The following is a 27,773-nucleotide window of genomic DNA, read 5'->3' as shown; positions in this document are numbered from 1 at the left end:
CTATGGCCATAAGCGGTAGTACGGCTATGGTTCCGCGCTGGTACCGCCTCGATTTTGGGTCTTGCATTTTTCGTGTCGAGTTTTGCAGTAGTTGCACGGTAGTAAGGCACGGCAGTTCCGCCTATAAGCGGTAGTACCGCCCCGATGGGCGGTAGTACTGCCTGTAAGCGGTAGTACCGCTCCGGTCGGGCGGTAGTACCGCTACTGCATTTTTGGTCCCGTGTTCTGCTCCTCCAGCGGTAGTACCGCTGGGGTGCGCGGTAGTACCGCTTATAAGCGGTACTACCGCCCCAAGGTTCATGTTTGGTTGCTCCTTTTCCCTGCTTCTTCTGCCAGAGTGGTAGTACCGCTCGTGGAGCGGTAGTACCGCTCGTGTGCGGGCTGAGCACATAACGGTTGGATTTTTCCCCTTCTATAAAAGGGGGTCTTCTTCCCCAATGAACCTTATCTTTTGAGCTCGTGTTCTTCCCCCATTGTTGACCTTCTTCGAGCTTGCTAACTCTCGATCCCTCCATGGATTCTTGCTAGTTTTTGAGGGAAAAGAGAGAGGAGATCTAGATCCACATTTCCACCAATCACTTTCTCCTCTATGTGAGGGGAACCCCTTGGATCTAGATCTTGGAGTTCTTGGTGTTCTCCTTCTTGTTCTTCCTCTCATTTTCCTCCCTAGCATTAGTTGCTTCGGTGGGATTTGAGAGAGAAGGACTTGGGCACTCCGTGTGCCCTTGCCATTGCATTTGGTGCATCGGTTTGAGTTCTCCACGGTGATACGTGGAAGTTACAAGTTGAGAAGCTTATTACTCTTGGGTGCTTGGTGCCCTTGAGCTTGTTCCTCTTGGGTGCTTGGGCGCCCTAGACGGTTGGTGGTGTTCGGAGCTCAATCATTGTGGTGTAAAGCTCCGGGCAAGCGTCGGGGTCTCCAATTAGGTTGTGGAGATCGCCCCGAGCAATTTGACGGGTTCGGTGACCGCCCCCAAGGGTTGCCATTTGTACGGGTTCGGTGACCGCCCTCAAGGGTCCCTTAGTGGAATCACGGCATCTTGCATTGTGCGAGGGCGTGAGGAGATTACGGTGGCCCTAGTGGCTTCTTGGGGAGCATTGTGCCTCCACACCGCTCCAAACGGACATTAGCATCCGCAAGGGTGTGAACTTCGGGATACATCGTCGTCTCCGCGTGCCTCGGTTATCTCTTACCCGAGCCCTTTACTTTGTGATAGCCATATTGTTTCTTGTCATATATCTTGCTATCACTTAGTTGTTTATCTTGCTTAGCATAAGTTGTTGGTGCACATAGGTGAGCCTAGTTGTTGTAGGTTTTGTGCTTGTCAAATTAACCGCTAGGTTTATTCCGCATTTGTTCAAGCCTAAACCGTAATTATTTTAAAGCGCCTATTCACCCCCCTCTAGGCGACATCCACGATCTTTCAGAGCCATTGAGCAGAGAGCCGTTGCAGGTGTGCTATATAAGCGGGCGACAGCGGCGGTGACCACGACGGTAGAGAGCACGGCGGTGACCACAATGAGAGAGAGAGAGAGCACGGCGGTGGGAAGCTAGCTGTGGAGGGCGCAGCGGCGTTGAGATCCCCTTCGGCTCCGAGCTCCATGTCTTCCTCAAGCTCTCGCGCCACCTCGCAGATGCAGAGCTGGGCGCGTGTGGACATGCCTGTCTTCGTCTATCCGTGGTGCCGGGCGGGCGTTGATCGGAGGGTTTCTCACACACCGAGGAACCAGAATCGTCCGTTCTACATGTGCAGCGAGAATGGGGTAAGAATTGGGGCAATTGCACCATTTTCGTGGTCGGGATCTTTGAGCAATGGGTTGATCTGTTTGGTGTTCATGCAGGTGACATGCTTCTTTCTTTGGGTTGATGCTCTGACCAAGACTCTGATGAATGAACTGCAAGAAGAGCATGAAGAATGGTTGCGCATGCTGCCACGAACGGCAGTGGCCGCAGCACGAGCTCCGGAAGAAGAGATGGAGGGCGAAGCACGCATTGACAGAGAGCTAGCTGTTGAGCTTAGGATGTTGGAGAAGGTTAGGAAGCTTGAAGATCAAGCACTACCAATACCCATTTGCAAATACTTTTGGGCATTTGTAGGTATGGTAATCGCACTGGTTGTAATGTTGAAAATGTATGGAAAGGCATGAATTATGGAGGAATTTGTAATCTTGAAATTGTATGAGAAATTCACCTAGTTTAAATGTTGGTCAAAGTTGTTTAAATGTTAAAAAAAGAAGAAGAAGTGACCAACATTTCAATATGTTGAAAAAAGGAGAAGAAATGAGGAATTCAGAAACTTTTGATCAATGAAATGCAGCTCTCTGCTCTGCCTTTCTGTCAAAAAAAGGTTGCTCTTGGGCCAAACTCAGAGCGTAGAGCCAAGTGCAGGCTAGACTAATGGGCCAACTGCATCCAATTAGGCCCATTCGGGTCTCTTGCGTATTTTTCTATTTTCTATTCTGATTTAATTTAGGCAGTAAATCATAATGCTGAAACTTTTCGTGGAAGCTAATTGAATTATTGCAGAGCCAAACAATTAAGGTTAGAAATTTTTTGGAGCTGTTAATTAATCCAATTCAAATACACCGTGATTTAAATCAAAGACCAAAATGTCATGGAAAATGTGCCTCAGCTCTGGTAGAGGTTTACACCTAGTGCCAAAATAAATGAACATTTTTTAAGGGCATTACATTGAGAAAAAAATAATTTGTCTAAAAAAAATGAAGGGTGGAAAATGCACAAAAAATTGGTGCGGCTCGGGACTCGAACCCAGGACCGCGTGGGTTTGTGGTGTTTAGGGCTGCGTTGGTAACCGCTAGGACAGGTGGCAAGACTTTGACATGGGTAGGGAAGGAAGGTATACATAGTGAGACTGTGGAATTTGTCAAAAAAATAGTGAGACTGTGAATGTTTGCACACGCGTGAGAGTGGTTTTCCTTTGTTTTGCACTGAAATTTTGGAGGGTTGGAAGGTTGAAAACGTATGTTTGCACTGCCACATGATTTTGGTTAGAGTGGCACTTGGTTTAGGGTTAGAGTGGTACTTGGTTTAGGATTTAAAGGGAATAAATTTGCATGTTAGTTCATGACTTATTTTTTTGAATGAAACAGAGGGCTTCTCACCCCCTCAGATTTTCATTAATGAAAACCACAAGTTCTCGAACTTCATGACTTGGTTTAGGGAAGAAATGATATGTTTGGGCACGGACATTTTTTTAACACACATAATAAACCCTAATAACTTAGATAAGATGCAACACACCGTACCATTACAATAATAAGTTCACGGACACATGACTAAACATGACACGACACGACACGACATAGAAAAGCAACAAAATAAAAAACGAAACATGACGAGCTTGACTCCGGGCTTGAAAATCTTCATCTTGACCTCCTTCTTCCACCTTAGCCGCGCGCGCCCCTTCAACACCGTCTTCATCTTCACACCTCCTCCTCCTTGTCGTAGGGAAGGGAGTGCATTTGGCCTGGAGTGGGGAAGATGCTCTCGTAGTTGGTGTAGATGTTGTAGACAGTGAAGAAGATGGCCTCGCAGCCGCACCAAAAGACTTGGCATAGGAGCTCGCGCGCGTCAAAAGGGTTGGTGAAGGTGATCGTGAGCAGTAGGAGGATGCCACCGCGGTCACGAACCTCGTTGAGGGTGAACATACTCGGCGAGCCCCATGGGAGGTGGGCATAGCCGGCTCTGAGGAAGGCGCGTGTGAGTTCGACGGAACCCCTCCACCTTGAAATAGCCCACACACGGAGCTCCCTCTCCACAAGCACGCCAGGTGGGTAGCGCAGCTCCGGCACGACAGGTGGACGGTTGAAGGTCGGCCCGTTGAACTGCATCTTCACTTGGTATCGCTTGGGGAGGGCTCGGTCGCTAGGGTGTTTGAAGTTGGAGAGAATGGATCGGATCTGGCTTGTGGGTGGGAGAGGAAGAGAGGCACCCCATTTATAGGCCTGTGGGTGGGAGAGGAAGAGAGAAAGGATGGGAACAGTGCGTGTGTGAACCGGATGCATGTGTGTATCCGGACGCGTGTGTGTATCCGTTACGTTTTGCACTCTTAAAGTTTTGCACGAAAACGATGCATGGGGCACGTGCGTGCATCTGAATCACTACATAGCTCTTTGACCGGGCGGTGCATCTGACTCGCTGCCCTGAACCACTGCCCTGAATCACCTAGCTCGCCTCGCTAGCCTAGCTCACCTAGCGCGCCTCGCTCGCCTCGCTCGCATGCATGCAAGTCGCCGCCTCCCGCGCATGCAAACCCACGTCGCCGCCTTCCATGCATGCAAGGCCTGGAAAGGCTGAGACGGGCTATTTACTGCGGTCTCAGGCCCATACAATGAGACAGCCCAACGGTCCATCCAGCGCGCCCGGTATTTGTTAAAAAAACAATCTCCCAGCCAATCAGATTGCATCTCACGGATCGCCCCCCTCCTCCCTGTAGATTCCTTCTAGAAGGGTTAGATCGACGGCCCTTGATCGCCCAATGGTCCATCCAACTTCATTTTGGAGTGACTAATAAAGATCCAGGCTTAGTTTTTCATTTTGATGTTTTACACTTGAATCTTGGTCAAAGTTAAGTTTGACCAGAATTCAAATGAGCAAAACAAATTGAAAAAAATCAAAAAATGGAAAAACCAGCACATAGTTTGTATATATAGAATATATGTGTAGGAAAGTTATTTGGCTGATTTACACAAGGTCGAAAAAAACCTTGCTTACAAATGAGGCCGTTTACCCTACCTTTGGACCCCTCTTTTTAGCACATTTTTCATGAAAATTTCAAAAACCTCACCACAGCTTCATTTTGGATTGACTAAGAAGGATCCAGGCTTAGTTTTTCATTTTGATGTTTTAGACTTGTTTAAATCTTGGTCAAAGTTAGGTTTGACCAGAATTCAAATGAGCAAAACAAAATTAAAAAAAAACAAAAAAGGAAAAACCATGTGCTCATTCAAACATCATCCAACAGATTTAAACATCATGTCAAACATACTTCTAACATAGGTCCAACAACATCCAACAGAAATACAACATGTCAGGTGATAAATGTTTCATAATACAACATCATACCTTATTCATAATGTTTCATAATTATTCATATATAGCGTTGGGGCTTCTGTTTGTTGCTTGAGCTTCTTGCCATCACTTTGCTCCTCGTGCACCTTGTGCTCATTGCTTCTTCTCTTCTCCTCTTGGTTGTCTGTTACCTTGCGCGTCTTCTTCAAACCTATCATAGAGCTGTGCAAAACATAAAGGGTAATGAGATCATGTCAAGTGATAAATGTACAGTAGTATTTGACCCTTGCAAGATTTACATACCTAGCAGAACTCACAACAACAGAAGGTTGGTCACCATTTGGAGCCTCACTTGGATCATCACTTGGAGCCTCACTTGGATCACCATGATCACCATTTGGAGCCTCACTTGGATCACCATGATCACTATTTGGAGCCTCACTTGGATCACCATTGGGAGCCTCACTTGAATCATTATTTGGAGGATATTTTGGATCATCTTCAAAATCATGCGGCTGTTGACCATCATCATTTGGAACCTCGTCAAAATCCTCATCTGATGCAACCGGCTGTTGACCATCATTTTCATCATCTGTTGAGGCAACCGGCTGCTGACCAACATTTTCATCGAAGCCTTCATCGAAACTCTCTCCGAACGCTGGATCTACTGTGTTATCACAATACTTACCGAAATGACCAGACCCACCACACCTTGTGCACTTACGCTTCCTCGCTCCAAGTCCAGGTCCTTCGCTGCGAGGTCTGATTCGACTCTTCCTTGGTCTACCTGCTGCTCTCTTCAGAACTGAAGCGCAAAGCTTGAATCCAGGGTCCACCATGTCCCATTGTTGTTTTCCCTCCATAGCAGGCAAGGCATAAGCATATGTGGCTTTGAACCTTGCAACAGAGTAGTAATCATGCACATACTGTTGTATGTTCCCCGCTGGACCTGGGAGAGAAGTGATGAAAAACAAGGCATGAATGCATGGCAACCCAGTTATCTGCCATTGCCTACAACTGCAAGTTCTAGCTTCTAAATCCACTGGATATCTCCATTCCCTCTTCTCTTTATCCAAATATGATATCTCTGCTGTGGTACCTGAGCAAAGAGTCATGTTCATTTCCAAGCCTGTTGTCTTCTGCTTCAGTTCATTCATCACGGCAGGGATGATAATGTGGCCCATGAATTTTGCCTCGGCTATTCCTGCACGATAATGAAATTACTGCATGTATTCTATCCTTATCCTGTCAAGCAAATCCACCACATAATGACCCTTTAGTTTCCGGATCGTTGAGTTGAAAGACTCTGCTAGATTATTGTGCACATAGTCAACTTTGCTCACTTCACTGAATTGGCTTCTGGCCCATAACTTGGAGTGGTGTGTTTCCAAGTATTCTTTCACTTTGGGATTCATGTATAACTGTCTCAAGTGGTAGTTGTGCTTCTTCACACTGCAAGTCAAAGATGCTGGCCATAAATTGTTGGTATACACCTTTCCTTTGAATTTCTTCATGAAATTTGCAACAAGGTGACGCATGCATTGTAGGAGATATGCCCTAGAGGCAATAATAAATGATATTATTTATCTCCAAGTTCATAATTATGTTTATGTTCCATGCTATAACTGCTATGGTTCTCGAGTCTGCAATAACACGAGGCTAGGAAGAAGACTCATATGCACGTGTGGAATAATAAACGGTAAGAAGTATTCCTAGTCTAGCCTCTAAGACTAGCTCAAGTGTTGCATGATGATTCTGTTTTCCTGGTCATGGGCATGTCAATGCCAGCAACTTTGAGGGCACAATGTTAAGTGAATATTTGTGTTGAATCGACCCGGTTTGATGTTATGCTATGAGATTCGTTCATCACAAGTTAATGGTACATAACACAGAGATGGTTAACGTTTGCATAATTCCTTAGACCATGAGAGTATCGAGTTTCTTCATACTTGCTTCATGAACTTTGGGGTTTGTTAACCGTCATCCGTAAATGGGTGGCTATTACGGTGGCTTACGGGTTCATGGAAAAGTGTGTCAGGTAACTTGATAGCTCAAGATTGGGATTTGCTCCTCCAAAGATGGAGATATATTCTCGGGCCCTCTCGGTGTTACGGTATCCATCATTGTCTGGCCAGACACAGTGTGATTTGATCACAGGGATGCCGCAACACGGAAACGAGAAAAGAGAACAAAACCGGGGTAACTAGCATAGTGGACAAGTCGTTGATCCACGGGGATGGCAGTAAATCTCACCTCGGGTATTTGTAACATATCATGAAGCAACAGGAATAGCACACGGCGACTGGAGGTTCACTCGAATATTTATTCGTGTGGGTATAGGGGTCAATATGGGTGTCCAGGGCTCCGATGTTGATCATTGATCGGAAGGGGTTCCGGGTCATGTCTATACTTCACCGAACCTATAGGGTCACATGCTTAAGGGTCATCTATCTGCTGAATACTAGACAGGGAGTCTGAGAGAAAATCATCGAAAAAGTTTCGGACACCGAAAAGTTTCGGACAGCGGAAAAGTTCCGCAGAGAGAGGTCACCGGATGAGTTTCGGTGAAACCGAAATAGTTGTTTCGGGGTATGCCATTAAGTCAAAATGGTTTCGGCACATGCCTGATAATTCTTGGAGGGTGCCAGAACCATTGTGGAAACTTTTTGGAATTTTCAGAAATAAAAACCGGAAATGTTCTGGAGCTGCAGGAACCGGTTCAGATGCTTTTCGCAGATGAAAATCACTAAACTGGAATTGTTCCAAAATGCATCAAAAATTATTATGGTGGGTACTGGAAATGTTCTAAGCCCACATAAACACTTTCAGTTCGAACGGACGCTGAAAAATGTTGTCGTGAATAGTGAAAGTGCTTTTTGGGATATTTTATGGAAAGCCACCTTTTGCGGCTTTGCCCAAAAGATCTAGGGATGACATGGAAGGGTGGGAACCTCCTTTTGGGGGGCCCCACAAGGCGTGGGACGTTCATGGGTGCAGCTCATCCATGGGGCACCACTTGTCCCTTGTTTTCACTCTTTAGGTCCTTGGGAAGGACTCCATTTCATGTGGGTTTTGGGTTTTCTTGTAAAACCACCCTACCCCTTGGGATTTTCTATAAATAGAGGTGGAGGGGCAGCCCTCCACTCTCATCCCTTGCTCTCATACACATGCCATGCATTATCTGGCTTCTTCTCTCCCTCCCACGAAAAGAGTTTCGTAGAGCCGTCAGGCTGTCTGGGTTCCGGCAGGAACTAGTTCTGGATGGCGAAGCCCTGCCGGATAGATGACACTGTATGTGTGCAACCCCGTAGAGAGGTCGTAGTTTCAATCCTTTTGCCCGACGGGCTGTTTTGAGAGTGCCTCCTGAAAGGTTGTCCAAGTGACGGTCCGAGTTTCGTGAATCCTCCCGAAAGGCTGTCCGAGTGACCGTCCGAGTTTTGAGGGTCCTCCCGCAGGGCTGTCAGCGACACCGTCCGAGGGACTGTCCGACCGCCTCCTGGAGTTCTGTCCGTGGGGCGGATGAGGGTATACATCCTCGCGGTTGGGAGGTTGCAAATCCTAGTTGCGGGGATCTGCACCGCCGTTCGTCATCGACTCTACATCCGCTGCGCTACGCGTCGGTAACGAAAAAGATCAAACCATGTATACAGTCTCCATAGTGGTCCTGGGCTGGTGCGTAGGTCGGATTTTTTTTCTGCTGCGTTACCCTACATGCATTCCCTATGCTCTACTCCAGGGAACACATTGTCCACGGCCACTTCTAAACCTTTGCAGGCATCTGTATGAATGACCAACCCATTGGGATGTGCAATAGCCCGGCGCAGATTATGCAAAAACCAAGTCCAGCCCTCCTCAGACTCTGTCTCCAGCACACCGTAGGCAACTGGAAATACAAAACTATGTGCATTAACTGCACAAGCTGCTACTAACTGTCCTTTAAACCTCCCTGTGAGAAAAGTGGCGTCAATAGCCAAATAAGTCCTGCAGCCTGCCAAAAAAAAACCCGGCGACAAGCCTCAAAGCAGACAAAAACCCTCCTAAAGCATTCCTTGGTCTTTGTCACTCCCCTGAATGTGTACTCCATGGTGTGGTGATCAATATCTACAATACTACCTGGGCTTGTCCTCTCCACTTCACCTTTGAATGAATACAACAATTCAAAACTTTCCTGCCAGTTACCATAAATAGAATCCATAGCATGTTGTTTACCATTGAACAACCTCATGTATGGTAAATCTATCTTGAACTTATCTTTGATGTTCTTCTGCAATTCCTTTGGACCTACTTGCTGGTTTTCTTTCACCCAGTTCTTTACTTCTTCTGTCACCCATCTTGACTTCGCTCTACTGATTGTATCCTTCCTAAGGGTTGATTCCTGGCAAGTGTGCTTAAAAGGGTTCACTTTGACCTGAACATTAGTGCTATTTTGCATTTTAGATGCGAGCAACCTCCATGGACAACCCTCAGTCGGACAGTGCACTCTGTAACGTACTTGATCGCTCTTGTCAACTTTGAAAGTACGTTCTACCTTGATGGAGTATGTCACAAGTGCATTTCTACACTCATTCATGGATACAAAAACTATACCTTCTTCCATATGAGGGTTCAAAGGGTCCCATTCAACAGCTGCAAGGTCTTCGTCCTCACCCACCGCGTCATCATCCACACGGACTGCATTGTGAGCCTCATCTTGGTTTTCAGTCCGAGGTGCCCGTCGTAAATTCTGAATAACATCATAATATAGCTTCCACTACAGGAAACAGCTATTTTGCCGTCTGCCACGGCGGACGGCAAAGACCTTTGCCGTCAGCCGCGGACGGCAAAAGGCTCCGGCAAAGAAGGCTACGGTAAACAGCTGCTTTGCCGTCTGCTTCCTGGCGGCTGACGGCAAAGGCCCTTTGTCGTCTGCCGCGGACGGCAAAGAGAGCGGACGGCAATAATTGCGCTGTCAGTCCGTTAAGTGGCTAACGGCAGGCCTTTGCCGTCCGCCGCTGACGGCAAAATTTCTATGGTCTTTGTCGTCCGCCGTATGATGTCATCTACACGTCACTAGATGGCAGGTTCTTTGCCGTCTGCCGCTGATGGCAAAGTGCAGGTTCTTTGTCGTCTGCCACTGATGGCAAAGTCTTTGCCGTCTGCCACTGTAGGCAAACTGACCAAATGGGTCAGCTCCCAGGAAGCACAGTAGGCTGCCACGTGGCTTCTTTGCCGTCCACGGCAGACGGCAAAGAGCCTGCATATTGGGTTTTTTATTCTGTTTTTTATTAAATCCCACAATTTTAACAGAAAATATATATGACATATAGATATATTTCACAAGCATTCATAAGCAAGTCCATAAGCAAGTTCATGTATTTCACAGGCATTCATAAGCAAGTCCATAAGCAAGTTCCATCCGTACATATTACATAAGCAAGTTCCATCCATCATTTCATACATAAACAAGTTCCATCCATACATAAACAAGCACTCCATAGCTAAGGTGACTAGAATGAGAAGACAAGAACAAGAAGAGTAGAACAAGCACTCCATCCAGCACATAATGAAATCTTCAAAATGGCAAAATAAGAAAGTTAGAAATAGGTGACTAGAATAAGAAGACTAGAACAAGAAGAGTAGAACAAGAAGAAGACTAGAACAAGAAGAGTAGAACAAGAAGACGACTAGAACAAGAAGAGTATGTCATTTATGAGCTAACTTACGTGAAATGGATCATATATGAGCTAACTAAGTTGAAATGGGTTGTTTATGAGCTAGCTAAGGTGAAATGGATCGTTTTTGAGGTAACTAAGGTGAAATGGATCTTTTTTAGCTCACTTAGGTCAAATGGACCGTTTTTTAGCTAACTTAGTTGAAATGGATCGTTTTTTAGCTAACTTTGTTGAAATGGATCAGTTTTGAGCTAATTTAGTTGAAATGGATCGTTTTTGAGCTAACTTAGGTGAAATGGATCATTTATGAGCTAATTTAGTTGAAATGGATCTTTTTGAGCTAACTTAGGTGAAATGGATCATTTAAGAGCTAATTTAGGTGAAATGGATGTTTTTAGCTCACTTAGGTCAAATGGATCGTTTATGAGATAACCTAGGTAAGATGGGTCATTTTGGAGTTAACCTAGGTGAAATGGGCCATTTTAAAGCTAACGTAGGTAAAATGGATCATTTAGGAGCTAATCTAGGTAAAATGGGTCATTTTTGAGCTAACTTGGATGAACTGCATCATTTATAAGCTAACCTAGGTAAAATGGGTCATTTTGGAGGAAAAGAAGCTAACTCTAGGTCATTATGGTAAGCATATTGGAGGAAATAAAGCTAAGTCTAGGTCTTTATGCATTTGTTAAGCAAAACACTAGAGAAACTTACCGTGATCAGGGAGGTGTAGGAGCGGGGTGGCTAGTGCCGCTACCTGGAGAAGGATCGTGCGATGCGTTTCTGGAGTTAAGCTGCACCAAAGATCATTTCCAATGTCTCGTTAGCATTACGACACTCAAATGTTAAGACTAGCAAGTAATGTCCATTCAAATTAAACTCACCGTGCTCCCAGGAGCAATCACTGGCATTGGCGGAGCGGGCTGACCGGACTTCTCGCACACAGACTGCACATTTGGTTTTCAGAACAGAGTCATACTAGTTAGTAATGAGACTCAAATGTTAAGACTAGCAAGTAATCTGCAGAAGAAACTTACCACAAGGAGCTCGTACATGGCCCTTGCCTGCATGTCATTCCGTGCCCTCTCCTCCTCCATCATCTTTCTCGTCCTCTCCTCCATCTCCCGCTGCCTCTCCGCCGCCTCCGCCAGAAGTTTCTCCGTTCTATCTCTCTCAGTCTGTATAGCAGCCTGCAACACCACTCACATGACCATTTGTAATCATTGATGGAAGCGCACACAATGTAATGGAGAAAGATAACTGAGTACGTATCACTAACCTTGATGGCGAGTTGCACTGGCCGTTCACGAGGCCTTATCTCAGGAGCGGAGCTCGACTGGCGCACCTTGATCTCCGGGAGAGTGCTAGGACAACGGATAAGTCCATCTCCAATGGCTATGGAGCCATGGGACCTCCCGCCACCAGATATCATCACCAGCTCTGGATCAATGGGACCCTGGCTCGGGTTAAAGTCCTCCCCTTTCCTCGCCTTCCCCTCATCTCTATATCTCACAAGCTTGTTGTGGGAGGAGATGTTGGTGAAGTTGTTTGCATCATCGAGGTCAGACTGAGAGAAAGCCTTGACTTTCTTGAAAGAGCCAGTGTGGGCCATGGCATACAGGTCATACACCTCTGGCACCTTATCCGCCTTATTGTAGCGTGCCTGAAAGAGAGAAACAATGAAAATTAGTAATTAAAGGGCTCAAGCTAGCATGATGAATGAATTGCATGAATCATGAAGCAAACCACATACCCAGTTGCGCCCGAACTGATATAAGTTGGAGCTGCCTTGATGGTGTGGCACACCTTCCATTTGGGCACGTTTGTCCTTGGCCTGGTTGTGGAGGGCTAGCCATTCTTTTGAGCACCACTCATCGACCAACACCTCCCAACAATCCATCCGATCCGCACACCATCTCGGAGGCGCCTAAGTTAGCAAATAGAAACTTGAGCGCTACGGCTAAGAATTACTAAATGAAGGAACTTAAGTAGAAGGCCTTAAGAATTACCTTCATGTACTGCTCCTTACTCAGGAACTTATCGCGGCACGCCGACTTGGTATTCTTGATACCACGCAAGGCGTAGTAGTCTCGAACAGCCTGCACCCGAGCCTCGTGCCGTAAGTTCTGGAGTAGGCGCTTGCAGACGTTCTGGATAACATTTGCGCTGTCCTCCTCGTATCCCTCCTCACACCTGTAGAATGTCTGCAATCAAATGAGACAATATTGATTAGTACAATTAATAACTAGCTAGTTGAAGATTTTGAAATGTGTAAAGGAGAAATTACCCAGAACGTTCTGATCACCATGTCTGCCCTCGTGTCACACACGACACCGTCGATAATGACATCCGGCGGGGCCGGGGCAGCCACGTAGTGCTCCCAGCTCAACCCAAGCTCTGGAAGCCGACCCTCACCAGGCAACGTGACAAACCCCGGGAAGTTTTGCCGGCAAAGAACTCCAAGGACGGAGTTGGGCCGGCGGACAGTATGATGGTGGTCCCAACCCCTGCAGCATGACAAGGCCAACGCATTAGTTATTTGAAGAAACGTGAATGCAGAAGGTACAAAAATATTAAATGCACTTACGTACCTCTCCCCATCAGGGAAGATCAACCACCTCTGCTCGCGGGTCGCCGGCACGGACGGGAGCCGTGTAGCACCACGCTGGTAGACGGTGCCACCCTCCTCCTCAAGATCAGTCGGCTCCCCGCCATCATCAGCATGGCCACTCGGCTCCTCGGGCTGATCCGGCCAGGTACCCCATCCGGACGTGTGCTCCTCCGGGGTCTCGTGGGCCGAACTCTCGTGGGCCGAAGGCCAGTCGACCCGAGGCTCGTGGGCCCAAGACCCGTGGACCGGAGGCTCGTGGACCGGAGTCCGTGTAGCCTCCTCCTCGGACGAGTCCACCCTAGCAGTCACGTGCTCGGGTGAAACAGCTGGGGGTGGCGGCGAGGAAGGCGCCGTAGCAGTCACCCTACCTCCTCTCCCGCGAACACGTGCCCCACCTCCTCTCTTCCTACCTCGTCCCCTGCTGGGCACCGCGGTCGACGAAGAAGGGCCCGGCGGTGTGGACATATTGTCCAGCAACGCTCGGCGGAGAGGTGCGTCTGGAATCGAAGACCTCAGACCACGCGCCGACGAAGAAGGGGCCTTGGCGCGCTCCCGACCAGCGCCCACCATCTTTCAACACCTGCCATGACAAACAGTAAACGAAATTAGTACAACATAAAAAAAAGACCGACATGAATAATAATATGTGTATCACTTAAGTGTATCATCATCAAGTACAACATTACAAAATTTAATACCTGACACTACTAATAATCTCGATCAGTATCATCAATAAATGCATAATCATCATCATCACTATAATCAATGACGGGCTCATAGGGTTCAGTGGCATCAACATGTGCAAGGCCACCTTGACGTAATCGGTCAAGCAATGACAGGTCATCCGCAGCAGTAACCTCTTCTTGTTCCGGCTCTTCTTGTTCCTCCTCTGGGGTGATGTCGGATTCACTGTCGCTGTCTACTTCAATGTTTTGGGGTGAAGTATAGCGGTTCTTGAAACGCTTTTTGGAAAGACGTGTCTCTTGGAAGAATTCTCCTTCATATGTGTCTGGGTTAATGTGAGGTTCATAATCCTCTTCCTTTGGGGGAGATAGTCTAGCACGTGGCGGCACTTCATAAACGACATCCCAACCTTTCATATTTGGATTAGTTTGGCAGGCCCACGGTAGATAGAATACTTGGGTCGCCTGTTGAGCCGTAATATAGACATCAGGAACATCTAAATGGGTGCTTTGGTTGATTTCAACTAGCCCTATATGTTCATGAGTCCTTCTAGTCTCCTTCGGCTGAAACCAATAACATTTGAAGACTACGACATTCGGTGGGTTTTCACCATAGAATAGAAGTTCATAAATTGCTTCAACTCTCCCATAATACTCGATACCTCCTTCGCCAATAGCAGATACACAACAATTTGTAGACTTTCGGTCGGCCATAGATAGCTCTTTGCCATAGGTACGAAAGCGATACCCGTTGATGTCGTATTTGTCAAATGAACGGACCTTATAGTCAAAACCATTAGCGACTTGTCTCAATTCGGCGTCCATAGACTCTGAATTAGCCTACAAGTTTAATATGAAAGGATTGTTGCATTACGCACAAATTAGCGAATGAAACCGGGATAGCCGCCTACAAATTAGCCTGAAGCCAACGAAACTCAAGAGCTCCCTTGCATGTGGGGCACGGGAACCTTCCATGCACACACCAGCCAACGAATAGCACATACGCCGGCAAGTCATGCGTCGAGTACATGTACCAGACACGCATTATGAAGTTCCGTTTGCTATAGGCATCGTATGTCTTGAACCCATTATCCCAGGCTTCCTGCAATTCGTCCTTAAGCGGTTGCATGTACACATTCATATTTTTCCCCGGATAGTTGGGCCCTGGAATTATCAACGTCAGGAAAATGTTCTTTCTTTGCATAATCTGTCCGGGGGGGAGATTGAGTGGAAAGACAAATACGGGCCAACAACTGTATTGGGCTGCCGTCATACCAAACACACTGAACCCATCCGTGTTGATGCCGACTCGAGGATGCCTCGGATCTGCCGCTTTGTCACCATGTAATTCATCAAACTTTTTCCACGCAACACCATCCGATGTGTGTACAATCATCAGATTCCCATCTGCATATAGTTCGGTTCTTTTGCCCATTTTGTGCCATGTCATCTGTCTGGCCGTCTCTTCGACCATGAAAAGACGTTGAAGTCTTGGTACGATTGGCATATACCGAAGAACACTAACGGGGATTTTGGTCTGTGTCTTCTCACCCATACCGTTGTCTACCACAACATACCTGGAAGACTTGCAATTGGGACAATAGTTCAAGTCCGCATAGTCAAGCCTAAACAAGATACATCCTTTCTCACAGGCATGTATCTTATCATAGGGCATCTTCAGTGCACGGAGGATTTTGTCCGACTGGTACAGGTTTGCAGGCATTACATGGCCTTTGGGTAGAAAGCGTCCAAATACTGTCATCATTGCATTGTAGCATTCTCTGCCCAAGTTGAACTGAGCCTTCAGAGTCATTACTTGTGAGATGGCATCCAACTGACAAAGCTTAGTGTGCTCATGGAGCAGACGTTTTGAAGACTCCAACATTTCATTGAAGGCCTTTGCAGATTCCACCATCTCCTCGTCCGAATCCCGAGCATCATCAAAGTCTTGCACCATGTTTTCCATCCTGGTACCATGCTCGTCGGTGCGACGACGATCCACCTCAGCTCGGTCACGTTGGGCAGACTCACCATGAAATGTCCACACCGTATAATCGGGCGTAAAACCACTCTTCTGCAGGTGTTTGCCCATTTCAGCCTCTGTCCTCTTTTCCCAATTGCCGCACCGTAAACAGGGGCACCAGGTTTTCCTCTGGCCATTTGCAAATGCGGCTCGCACAAACCCCTTGGTTTTTGTGAACCATTCAGTGCTCCATTTGTTCTGACCAGTGTGACCGGTGTACATCCACGCACGATCACTCATCTTGACTTTCAGAGCTACTAGACACACAACAAATATATATATATAATTCACCATGTATATATTCATCAGTTGATCTACTTTGTCAATTTTATTACGTCCATGCAACCTACACTCTAATAGGTAATGATAGGTCCTAATCCCACCCAAGTATGTTTAGATTGGGTTCATTTTCCCATGCTATGCTCCGGATCCTACGCAAAATTTCGGCAGCACCTCCCCGCTGTTCTCCTGATACACGTCTCTGCAATAAACAGAGAGGATGTGTACCCGGAGAACAACAGGGGAGGCACTGACGAAATTTATGCGTCGGATCCGCAGCAAAGCATATGGGAAAACGAACCCAATCTAAACATACTCGGGCTGTCCATGGATAGCGTTGGACAATTCGAAAGAATAGGGGTTATAAATATGCAAATGCATGCATATTTATAACTATGACGCTTTCGAACGGGAGACACATATTGGTTACGCATACTGATGATTCAAGACACATATGTAGCTAGCTATCAAGTTTCATCGGAATAGATCAAATAATTAATGGGGGAGGAGGACATGTCATTTGTGCTCACCCACGAACGAAGGGGCAGAGCTCGTCAAACGCACGGCGAGGTCGTCGAACACCAAACCTCGTAGCGATGAAACAACTGCACATTTAAAACTACCCGATCAACACAATTATATATGATGTTTTTCATAACAAAATCGAAAGATATATGACCTAACTAATAATTCACAAATATATGACCCCGTCGGCTTCTGGAAGGCCAAAGAACACCTTTTCGGGAGGTGCGGGGGTCGGGGTGTCGTGTCGGTCTCGGGGTGCCGTGTCGGGGTCGGGGTCGGGGTGTCGGGTCGGGGTCGGGGTGCCGTGTCGGTGTCGGGGTCGGGGTGTCGGGTCAGGCTCGGGGTCGGGGTGTCGGGGTCGGGGTCGGGGTCGGGGTCTCGGGGTCGGGGTGCCGGGTCGGGGTCGGGGTGCCGTGTCGGTGTCGGGGTCGGGGTGTCGGGTCAGGCTCGGGGTCTCGGGGTCGGGGTGTCAGGTGTCGGGGTGGGGGTGTCGGTCGTCGAGGTCGGGGTGTCGGTGGTCGGGGTGTCAGGTGTCGGGGTGTCGGTGGTCGGGGTCGGGGTGTCGGTGGTCTTCTTCTTCTCCTCCTCTCCTCTAGCTTTCGCCTCCTCCTCCTCCTCCTCTCCTCTTTCTTCTTCTTCTTCTTCTTCTTCTTCTTCTTCTTTCTCCTCCTCCTCCTCCTCTCCTCTTTCTTCTTCTTCTTCTTCTTCTTCTTCTTCTTCTTCTTCTCTTCTTCTTCTTCTTCTTCTTTCTCCTCCTCCTCCTCCTCCTCCTCCTCCTCCTCCTCTCCTCCTTCTCCTCCTCCTCCTCCTCCTCCTCCTCCTCCTCCTCCTCCTCCTCCTTCTTCTTCTTCTTCTTCTTCTTCTTCTTCTTCTTCTTCTTCTTCTTCTTCTCTTCTTCTTCTTCTTCTTCTTCTTCTTCTTCTTCTTCTTCTTCTTCTTCTTCTTCTTTCTTCTCCTCCTCCTCTCCTCTTTCTTCTTCTTCTTCTTCTTCTTCTTCTTCTTCTTCTTCTTTCTCCTCCTCCTCCTCCTCCTCCTCCTCCTCCTCCTCCTCCTCCTCTCCTCCTTCTCCTCCTCCTCCTCCTCCTCCTCCTCCTCCTCCTCCTCCTCCTCCTCCTTCTTCTTCTTCTTCTTCTTCTTCTTCTTCTTCTTCTTCTTCTTCTTCTTCTTCTTCTTCTTCTTCTTCTTCTTCTTCTTCTTCTTCTTCTTCTTCTTCTTCTTCTTCTTTCTTCTCCTCCTCCTCCTCCTCTTCTTCTTCTTCTTCTTCTTCTTTCTTCTCCTCCTCCTCCTCCTCCTCCTCTTCTTCTTCTTCTTCTTCTTCTTCTTCTTCTTCTTCTTCTCCTTTTTCCTCTTCTTTAACCTACCACTAAGTAACCTAAAACAAAACTAAAACTAAACTAAAAGTAATCTAAACTAAAAAACAGAAAAAACAGAAAAAAAAATCTAAAACTAAAAAACTAAAATAAACTAAATCTAAAACTAAACTAAAAGTAATCTAAAACTAAAAATCTAAAACTAAAAAACTAAACTAAACTAAAAAAACAGAAAAAACAGAAAAAAAGGAGAAGAGGGGTGGGGCTCACCTGCGGCAGGGTGGGGCGCTCGCCGACGGAGGGGCGTCGGAGGGGCGCTCGCCGACGGAGGGGCGGCGGGGGGCGCCGCCGACGGAGGGGCGGCTGGGTGGCGCTGGCCGGGCGGAGGGGTGGGGGCGACGGGGCGGAGGGGGGCGACGGGGCGGAGGGGTGGGGGGCGACGGGGCGGAGGGGTGGGGGACGACGGGGCGGAGGGGGTGACGGGGCGGCGCCGGGCGGCGGGTGGGGGGGCGACGGGGCGGAGGGGCGACGGGGAGAAGGGGGCGACGGGCGGAGGGGTGGGAGGCGGAGGGGTGGGGGCGGCGGGTGGCGGGGCGACGGGGCGGCGGCGGGCGGCGAGGGCCGGGGTGGCGGCGGGCGGCGGCGGCGGGCGGGCGGGATGTGCACGGTGGCGGGGCGCGTCGGGGAGGAGAGAGAGGAGAGAACAGAGCGTAACGGGCGGGGGGGTACGGGCCGTTAGGTACTCGGCTCTTTGCCGTCCGCCAATCTTTGTCGTCCGCCTTTTTGCCTCTTTGCCGTCCGCTGGCGGACGGCAAAGAGGTGGGGCGTTAAGTTTTTTTCAAACGGGCGGGGGGTGGGGGCCACCTCCCTCTTTGCCGTCCACCAGCGGACGGCAAAGATTCTTTGCCGTCTGCTAGCAGACGGCAAAGAGCTGGCAGATGGCAAAGGGCTTCTTTGCCGTCTGCCATTTCTTTGCCGTCCGCTTTTTGGTAGCTGATGGCAAAGAGCTTCTTTGCCGTCAGCTAGCAGACGGCAAAGAGCTGGCAGATGGCAAATTAGCTGATTCCAGTAGTGTTCTCTTCATCAACCCCAGAATTATAGTCATCAGGCTCCACTTCAAGGGGGACCCTACTGCTGTTGCCCACACTTGTCGAGCCACCACGTTGCCGTGCACCAACTGAACTGTTCTGGCTAGAGATGCCATTACGACGACTTGGTTCTCCCCGAGATGTTGCACCGGTCATCCTAGGTCCAAATGCCTGCTCAAGCACATCAACTTGCAGCCTCACATGAAAATTATATTTCTCTTTATGCCTAACAAACATGGTAGCTAGCTCTTCATCATTACTAACTGTCACCCATTTCTTTTCCCCATCATAGTATTTGTATACCACTTCATCGAGCAAACCCCAAGGATATTGGCTACAAATTACCTCCCCAAATTGTCTGAAACTCCAATTACTAGCCATTGGCAACCGATAATCAAAACCTCCTTGGTATTTCTTCTTATCCTTTGCATCGAACATGTACCGGTCCCTTCTAATATGCACCATGAAAGCAAACCGCAACTCCATCCTAACCGGCAAAAACAGAGATGCAATCAACACACTAATTGGGGAAACCTACTCGAATCGAGTGTTCAAATGCACAAATAAGCTCAATCTAAACAAGAGGCGAGACTTACCCCTCGGGAACCCAGTCGTGGACGCGGCGGATCTCCGACCCGATGCCTGCCTCGCCAAATACTCCGGGGTCGCCGCTGCTCGCCATTTCGCCCTAGGGTTCTTCCTCCTAGTTCAAATAACTCCAGCAGCCCCCCACCTTTGAGCGCTCCGGCCGGGCGCACGGAAGGAGGCCGCGCCGCGGGTCGAGTAGGTGGCGGGCGCCCCACCCGTGGCGTCGCAGGAAGGTGGCGGGCGTCGCAGGTAGCCGTGGAGCGTGGGCGTAGGACGGTAGCGGCGGAGCAGGCCGTGCAGCTGGTGGCGGGGCAGGTGCTGGCCGCAGCGCAGGTGGCGGCGACGGCGCAGGACAGCCGGCCGGCGGATGGGCAGAGTGAGCTAGAATCCTACGAATGATTTGGGGATTTAGTTGCACGGGCCTACATGTCAGCTCCGGACCCACGTCCACGCGGTCCCACGTGTAAGCTCCGGACCCACAACCACTAACGCCGGCGGACGGAATGGACTCAAATATGGCCGTTTGTCCTTGTCATAGTTCTTGTGCATGGACTAGGGGCAAAACTGAGCACAATTCGCATCAGAGGGCAAAACTGAGCACATGGACACCACTGAGGGCAAAAGGATAATTAATCCAAAAATTATAGATACGTTTGAGACTTATCAGCAAGGCGTGCCATAGCCCATTTTGATACATACTCGATCTAAAGAAAATAAAAAGGTTGATAGCACTCGGTCCTAGATGTCAGTCTAGGAAAGTCTGGTCCACCTCAAAATATTAATGAAACTAGGGGAGTATGTTTTTTTAGAGACAACTGGGGGAATATGTTATGAACTTCGTTAATTAAGGACTTGAACGAGAAGAACTAGTGGTATGAGGGGTCAGAGGGATAGTTTGGGAGGTGGTTCAACAACCTTTTTCTCAGGTCCAAAACATTACCACAGTGTTTGTGCGTGAGTTCTCACGTGTACGGTGTATATATTTTCGTGATATTATATAGAAGTTACGTGAGTATGTTTTCAGCCACTTTTTTCCTAGTTAAAAGTTATCATGATGTTTTGTGCGTATGTTACCGGGTCTGTGATGCATATATTACTATACTATTTACACATAAGTTATTGGTGTATGTTTATCAACAATTTTTTTCCTGGGGCAAGAAAATGGTTGTGGTGTTTGTACATGTGCTATCTTTTTTTAAACTGAGCCAAAAGGGTTGCCTCATCTCATTAAGAACAATGTTTTAACGACATGGACAGCGCCGACGGTGTGGCCGGGTAGGGTGGCCATGCGTATAAGGTCACCGCCCGCTACAATTTAGCGTCCTAGTTTTGATTGAAAATTTTAGTTAAATGAATGAAATATCATCTGTTTTATATAAATCATGTCCGAACTTCGCTGAATTCTGTGTTGGTCCGGTCTATGGCAGCTATTGGGACTTTAATAGAGCAATGGATCTCCACAAGCGCCTGTGTGTGCTCGGATCGATGGAGAAGTGATCTCGCTTCCGAACATTGTGATTCGATTACCCACCAAGAACCGTTGCCCGTTAAGTTGTGACCTAATTTTAGTTCTGCGAACAAAGTAGCGAACCGGTAGAAATAGTTTGCAAAAATGATAATTGCATGGAACAGATCTAACTAAAAAAATATCATCTGATGGTTGATTTTTACTCCCATCGAACCGTGACAGTCGCCTAGCAGGACCTCTATGGGCCACCACAGACGAAGCCAAATCCGGCAGATCTCGAGATAGGGATCCTAAGGCCTTCCACAATGTGGTCGATGCCCAATGCATTAAACTATTGCTAGCTGGGTAGCGATGCCCTAAAAAAGTTGTTTGGCACCGGCCTCACAATGTGTGTGTTCCTAGCTTGAAAAACGTGGGACCCCTACGTGAATTAAAAAACTCAAGTGAGTCATCAACTGCTTACTTACGAGACTACCTTTAGGCTACTTGCTTCCTTGGGTGCTCCACCGAGAGCAATTGTTTGCTGCTTTGTCAGTTTGGCATCGAAGTAGGTGCTCGAGTGCGAATAATTTTTTGTGTGGCATTGGTTGGGCAATGGAGGACAACGGTGCCCAAAGAAAGAAAAGTAAATTTGGCACCTCTTTTGGCCTACATAGAGGGCCTAAGCTATGCATCTTTGAACGACCGGACAAGGACACATGGATTTTACCCAGGTTCCGGTTCTCTCGAAGAGATAATATGCTACGTATTTCTTGTGTTTATTGTATTGGGGTATAGTACAGAGTACATGTGTCTACCACGAGATTGTTGTGTAGCATTCTAATGATCTATCGACTAGCCTAGCCTCGGCTTATATAATTTATTGGAGGTCTACGATAAGAGTAGTCCTACTAGGCTACGTTAGTGTAGAGGAGCCCTCATCTTGTATGCCAAGTCTTGTGGAATATCCCTTGTATGCATCATGGGTTGTCTAAGTGGCCCAGGACGGAACCAATAAAGGGGGTTCGGCCCGACCCACCTGGCCAGGAGTAGACATGGTAAGTACCCCTGGTCCAGGATACCATCACTGACACTTCCTTGCTTGCAGCAGACGTGGTATCCTCAATCCACTCATGTATTTTTCTCCATATAAGGTCTTTAAGATATTTAAACGCACGGTTTTTGGAACTCCTAATATCATATGGCATCCCCAAATATTTCTCATTTAAAGTTTTGTTTCAGATGTTAAGCAAATCTTTTATACCATTCTGGATATTCTCTTGCACTCCTTTGCTGAAATAAATAGAGGATTTAGAGTAGTTCATGCATTGATCAAAAGCTTGAGAGTACATTTCCAAAACCTGGTTCACCTTGGTAGGTCCCATACTATTTTCCTTGAAAAATAGAAGGTTGTAATCAGCGAATAAAAGATGGTTCACAGATGGTGTCGAGGCAGCCACTTGTAGGCCATGGAAATTTGATGACTCTTCTTAATTTCAAAATACATGACATGCCCTTTGCTACAAATACGGAAAAGTATGCCGATATAGGGTCCTCTTGTCTGATTCCTTGTGAGCCTTGAATTCCTCAAGTTTCTTCCCATTAAACATCACTGAATTTTTTGCTGTGCTAACCAAACTCACGACAATGCTTACCCATCTTTCTATAAACCACAATTTAAGCATTATAGCTTCTAGGTAGGGCCACTCCACCCAACCATAGGCCTCGACATGTCTAGCGCCAATGCAAAGGATTGGTATTTCTTTACCTTATTCCTCTTCATAAACTTTAGGCACTCATAAGCCTTGATGATACTTTGCGAACTTTTAATAAGATGGCTGCATGCATCATTATGATGCAGAGGCCGGGGGTACGCCTCTATTTCCAAAAAAGAAAAAGCCATGATGATATTATCAGCGATTAACCTGCCTGGGAAAAAGCTGACCGCTCCTCCAAAATAATCTGTGGCAAAACTAGCTCCAAACGGTTATAGATCACCTTTGATGCAATCTTATAAAGCACGTTGCAAAGGCTAATTGCACAAAAGCTGAAAGCTCCACCAAAATAATCTCAGGTATAGACTTATGGCTCATTGTGGGAATTTTTAGAATCCTGTCTCGTCCGGCAAGAGTATTTTCTGCGTGCGCAAGTATCGAGTGTTTCCTATTTGTGCTCTGGTTTATTCGTTTGGTGTGCTTTGCTTCGTTAATTTCTTTTCTGTTTATTTTTTTTATTTTTCCTGCTTGGTTTCCCTATACTCTTCTTTTTTGTTTTTGTTTTTCTTCTCTGCAGTTCTTTATCTTTTTACGTCGGTTCTTTTGGTTTCTTTATAGTTTTTATTTTTATTTTTTATATACATGTTGACTTTCATTCGCAAAAAGAATAGATGTGGACTTTTTAAATACAAGTTATACATTTTTCGCGTACATGCGTAATATTTTTTAAGTACATGATTAAAAAAATTTAGACACATGTTAGGAATATATGTAAGAATACGTGTTAAAGATTTATTGTATGGTACAAAACATTTTTTCAAAAAACTACAGAGACAATTTTGTGTACACGTTGGACATTTTTAAATTCGCGATTAAAGTTTTTGTCAAATATATGGTGTTGATGTCTACCTTTTTATATACACTATACTTTTTACTTATACATAAGGAACACTTTGTTACACATGTTTAAATACATGATTAAAACATTATCATATAATATATGTTTTTATGCCTATTGTTTCACACACACACAATACATCTTTTGTAACATTTGAAACTTTTTTTATGGCTAAGATTTTTCCAATATATGATTTTGGTTAAGTATACGTTTTTTATCTCTTATTTTTTTCATACAGAATGTACATTTTTCATATACATCATGAACTTTTTTTATATACACGTTTAATATTTCATAAGTAGAAAATTAATGTTTGTTGTAAAACATGTTGCAGGGTCTACTTATACACGCTGTATTTCATGCCTTATATTCTTCATCTGTGATATTGCCTCAAACACCTCTTTCTCCGTGAATGGTGCCAATAAAATCTCATTCTCATCTGTCCCGAGCTGAGGTATATTCCCAACCATGTGCTTGTCGAGAGACACAAAATTATCCTCAGGAGCACCAAACAATTGTTTATAGTAATTAGTGATACACAATTTTAGGTTCTCATTTTCTACAATTGTACCCTCGTCCTGCTCAAGCTGGAAATTTTTCTTTTTTCTGTGTTTTCCATTAGCGATCATATGGAAAATTTGGGCAATGTCGTCCCCTTGGACGACCTGCCGCACTTTAGCTCTAAGTGTCCATTTCAGCTCTTCCTCTTTGAGAAGCGAGCACAATTTCTGCTCAGGCTCCTTTTTAGATGCCTGTTCTTCCGCATCTAATAGGATGGAAGGTGAAGCAGATGGACTCCTCGTCATCGTAAACAGCAAAACAGAAGGATGCATCATGCAAGGAAGCTCATACAGTATTTTCAGCATCTATGGTGGTAATGGTGCACCATATTTATGTTCACAGGTCAATCAGTCCATCTGCACATGAAATGGCCTCCTGGTTAAGTATAAGAACTGTTTACACTTTTTCTGCTTCTATATGGTTGATCATAGTCTATTCTTGGATCATTACGTGTGACTGTTTCAAAAGTGGATGTACTCTCCGGAATTGAGTATGCCAAACGGTTAACGTTTGCATATCGTCAGGGGTTTTGTTTAGTAAAGGCTTAAGCATAGCAATGCGATTACGCACTTGTCGAGGATTAGAAAAACGGCCAGCAATTTCAGTTACTCCCTCCTTCCATGCCTAATGCGTTTTTCAAAACCGCCTTTGACTATTGACAAGATTAATAGTACATGAGATGTATAATATGAAAACTATATCATTGGAAGCTCCTTTCACGTACGAATTTGACCGTATGTTTTGTGTAAGTTGCATGTCATATATTATTACTCTAACATTTGGTCAAAGTTAGCCTCGAAAAACGCATTAGGCCCTGTATAGATGAAAGGAGGGTGTACTATGAAAAGACAGTAGAGAGAGCACTCTGTTGGTCGAATCTGAGCATGCACAAGCCAGTATACTCGCTTCGAGCCATTTGCCTAGCAAACCCTTCGTAAAGCTTGTGCTGTGGCCTAAAACATCGTTGGAACCCATCGACCTTATCGGGTATCCGCACCGTTTGCACTTTGCACTCTACTCGTACTAGGAGTATGGAGTACTACTCCACGGAGGCCATGGCTACACGCGCAGTGCTCTGCTTGGAGATCGAGCCGCGCGCTGTGGATGTGTGGGCCACTGCGTACGACTCATCGGGAAGGCAAACGGAGCGGCTGACAGGTGGTCGTGGACGGTGGTCGCCGGTATTCTGTTCTTTCATTGATATCGCTTGTTTCCAACCTGCGCCGCCCAATGGCGTGCATTCCGGCCTCTTTACCCGAGGAGTCACAGTCACAGCCTCGCTGGTTTTAAGGTGCGCCGCTCCACCATTATCTTCTCACCCCCAACCTCCGCTTCCTCAGTCCTCAGCATTCCCATCCTCCACTTCCCCAGCCTTGGCCATGGCCAGTGCCTGCACAAACGCCACCACTACCGTGCGTTCTGTGCGGCTGTTCAGGATCGACGGTTTCAGCTTGGTGTCCAGCACCATGGGCCACGACGAGTGCTTCAAATTTAGGTGGGACGTCGATGGGTACGAGTGGGAACTCCATTGCTTTCCCTCGTATTTTTCGGCGGTATGGCTCAAGCTTATGTTCCTCAGTGATGCCGACGCCACATGCAACGTGAGGGCGAGTCTGGGCTATCTCCTCGTACATCCAGGGCTGGATGGATTATCCCAAGAGAGGCGAACGTCTGATGTATTCAAGCGTCCAAATGACTGCACACAACAAGTCTACCTCGTGAATAAAGTCGATCTACCAGTGCCTAGCCGTTCGAGTGACGATCATTTGACTGTGCAGTGCACCATCACAATTCTGAAGGATCTGCCGGAAGTGCCAACCTCAGTGCCCGTGCCCACCTCGAACTTGCACTTGCACTTCGGTGAGCTCCTGCGGAGTGGTACGGGAGCCGATGTCACGTTCCTCGTCTCCGGTGAGTCCTTCCTTGCTCACAAGCTCATTCTCGCTGCCAGGTCCCCTGTCCTGATGGCAGAGTTCTTCGGACACATGAGGGAGGCAAGTTCTCCAAATGTTGTGATCGAGGACATGGAGCCGGCAGCATTCAAGGCCATGCTGCACTTCCTCTACACCGACACCGTGCCTGAACTTGACCATGAGCTGCAGGCTGTGGCGCCGATGGCTCAGCATCTTCTTGCGGCTGCTGACAGGTACGGGCTGGATAGGCTCAAAGTCCTCTGCGAGGGCAAGCTCTCTGGTGGCATCACCATCGACACAGCGGCGACGACTCTGGCATTGGCTGAACAGCACAACTGCTCGCACCTCAAGACCAAGTGCATCGAGTTCATCATCAGCACTCCTGCAGTCTTTGACGCCGTGGTTGCGACGGAGGGGTATAGGCATCTGGAGGCAAGCTGCCCTTCAGCACTTACTAGCATTCTCCTGTCTATGCGTGGGAGAAGGTACTGAAGGCAAGCTGTGGGTGCTGAAGTTCAACGAGTCTATGCATTTTGTTACTTCCTTTTGATGCTTGATTTACTAGAACTTCATTATGATGATGTAGAACTGAATGATGCATGTCTGTCGGCTGATGATGGCATTTATCCTAGTTCTATGTATGTTCTGAGCAATTACTGCACGCCTGCATTTTCTCCTTTAGTTGGTGGATTTTAGTACATGCTAAATGCTTGTTTTGTGCAAAATCATCTCTTGCCAGGCTTGTTTTGTTATCCCCATGCATATTCCCCTGTTGTTTTTGCATACAAGACTGCAGCTGCTTGTTTAGTTCTTTTGGAACCAGACAAGACTTGATGAAAACGGTTTCATAGTGCGTCATAGCAACAGGTTTTTGATTTTTCAAACTGGGGTACTGTATAATTGGACTTGAAGGCTATCCACCAATCAGAGTTAGAAAAAGGATTAAAGACCGATCTATTCTAAATGCAGCTAGCAGTTCTACATGGTTCCATTCATATTTTAATCCCGCCTTGTTTTAGGTTGAAGACAAATATATTCTGTGAAAATCTTGCTAGATTCATGTTGGCAGTTTTTTCCCAAACATCCGTGATTTCTGCTTGTATATTCAGAGTATCAAGGGTTTTTCAAGAATAGGGAAGAATCACTACATGCTTATCCAGCAAGTAGCTAGGTGGATCCTGGATCTCGTTGGCAGGTTGAGAAGGGTTGCCCTCTTGCTAGCATTTTAGGGTTGTGTAGTGAAGGCAAGAGGGCGACACGGAGCCCTCGCGTCGGAATAAGGGTGTTTATTTATTTGGTGGCTCATTTTTTTTTGCGGGTGTGGTTGCTAAGTATTCCATACTTTGCCATGTTTTTTTTACGAACTTGCCTTCTTTGTGCTCAAATTTTTAACCACACTTCTGCTTGCCAAAGGGAATCTTTTGACATTTCTTGTGTCTATGATAGAATCCT

At 46.8% G+C, this 27,773-nt stretch overlaps 1 protein-coding gene and 1 pseudogene across 1 annotated transcript; one reads left to right on the top strand and one right to left on the bottom strand.

Annotated features, from left to right (window-relative positions):
- Nucleotides 1-18,119, bottom strand: part of LOC123171335 (cilia- and flagella-associated protein 251-like) — a 30,483-nt pseudogene extending 12,364 nt beyond the window's left edge.
- Nucleotides 18,120-25,751: 7,632 nt separating this feature from the next.
- LOC123171545 (BTB/POZ and MATH domain-containing protein 1-like) lies at nt 25,752-26,815 on the top strand. The gene has a single exon (XM_044589000.1). The coding sequence runs from the start codon at nt 25,788-25,790 to the stop codon at nt 26,811-26,813; it is 1,026 nt and encodes a 341-aa protein (XP_044444935.1). The 5' UTR covers nt 25,752-25,787; the 3' UTR covers nt 26,814-26,815.
- The last annotated feature ends 958 nt before the right edge of the window (nt 26,816-27,773 follow it).

The sequence above is a fragment of the Triticum aestivum genome, chromosome 7D, assembly GCF_018294505.1.
Source record: "Triticum aestivum cultivar Chinese Spring chromosome 7D, IWGSC CS RefSeq v2.1, whole genome shotgun sequence".
NCBI lineage: Eukaryota > Viridiplantae > Streptophyta > Magnoliopsida > Poales > Poaceae > Triticum > Triticum aestivum.
Note: the sequence above shows the minus strand (reverse complement) of the source record. Positions and strands in the feature narration are given on the sequence as shown.

Coding starts and splice junctions, on each gene's coding strand:
- LOC123171545 (XM_044589000.1), top strand. CDS start 25,788: ATGGCCAGTGCCTGCACAAACGCCACCACTACCGTGCGTTCTGTGCGG.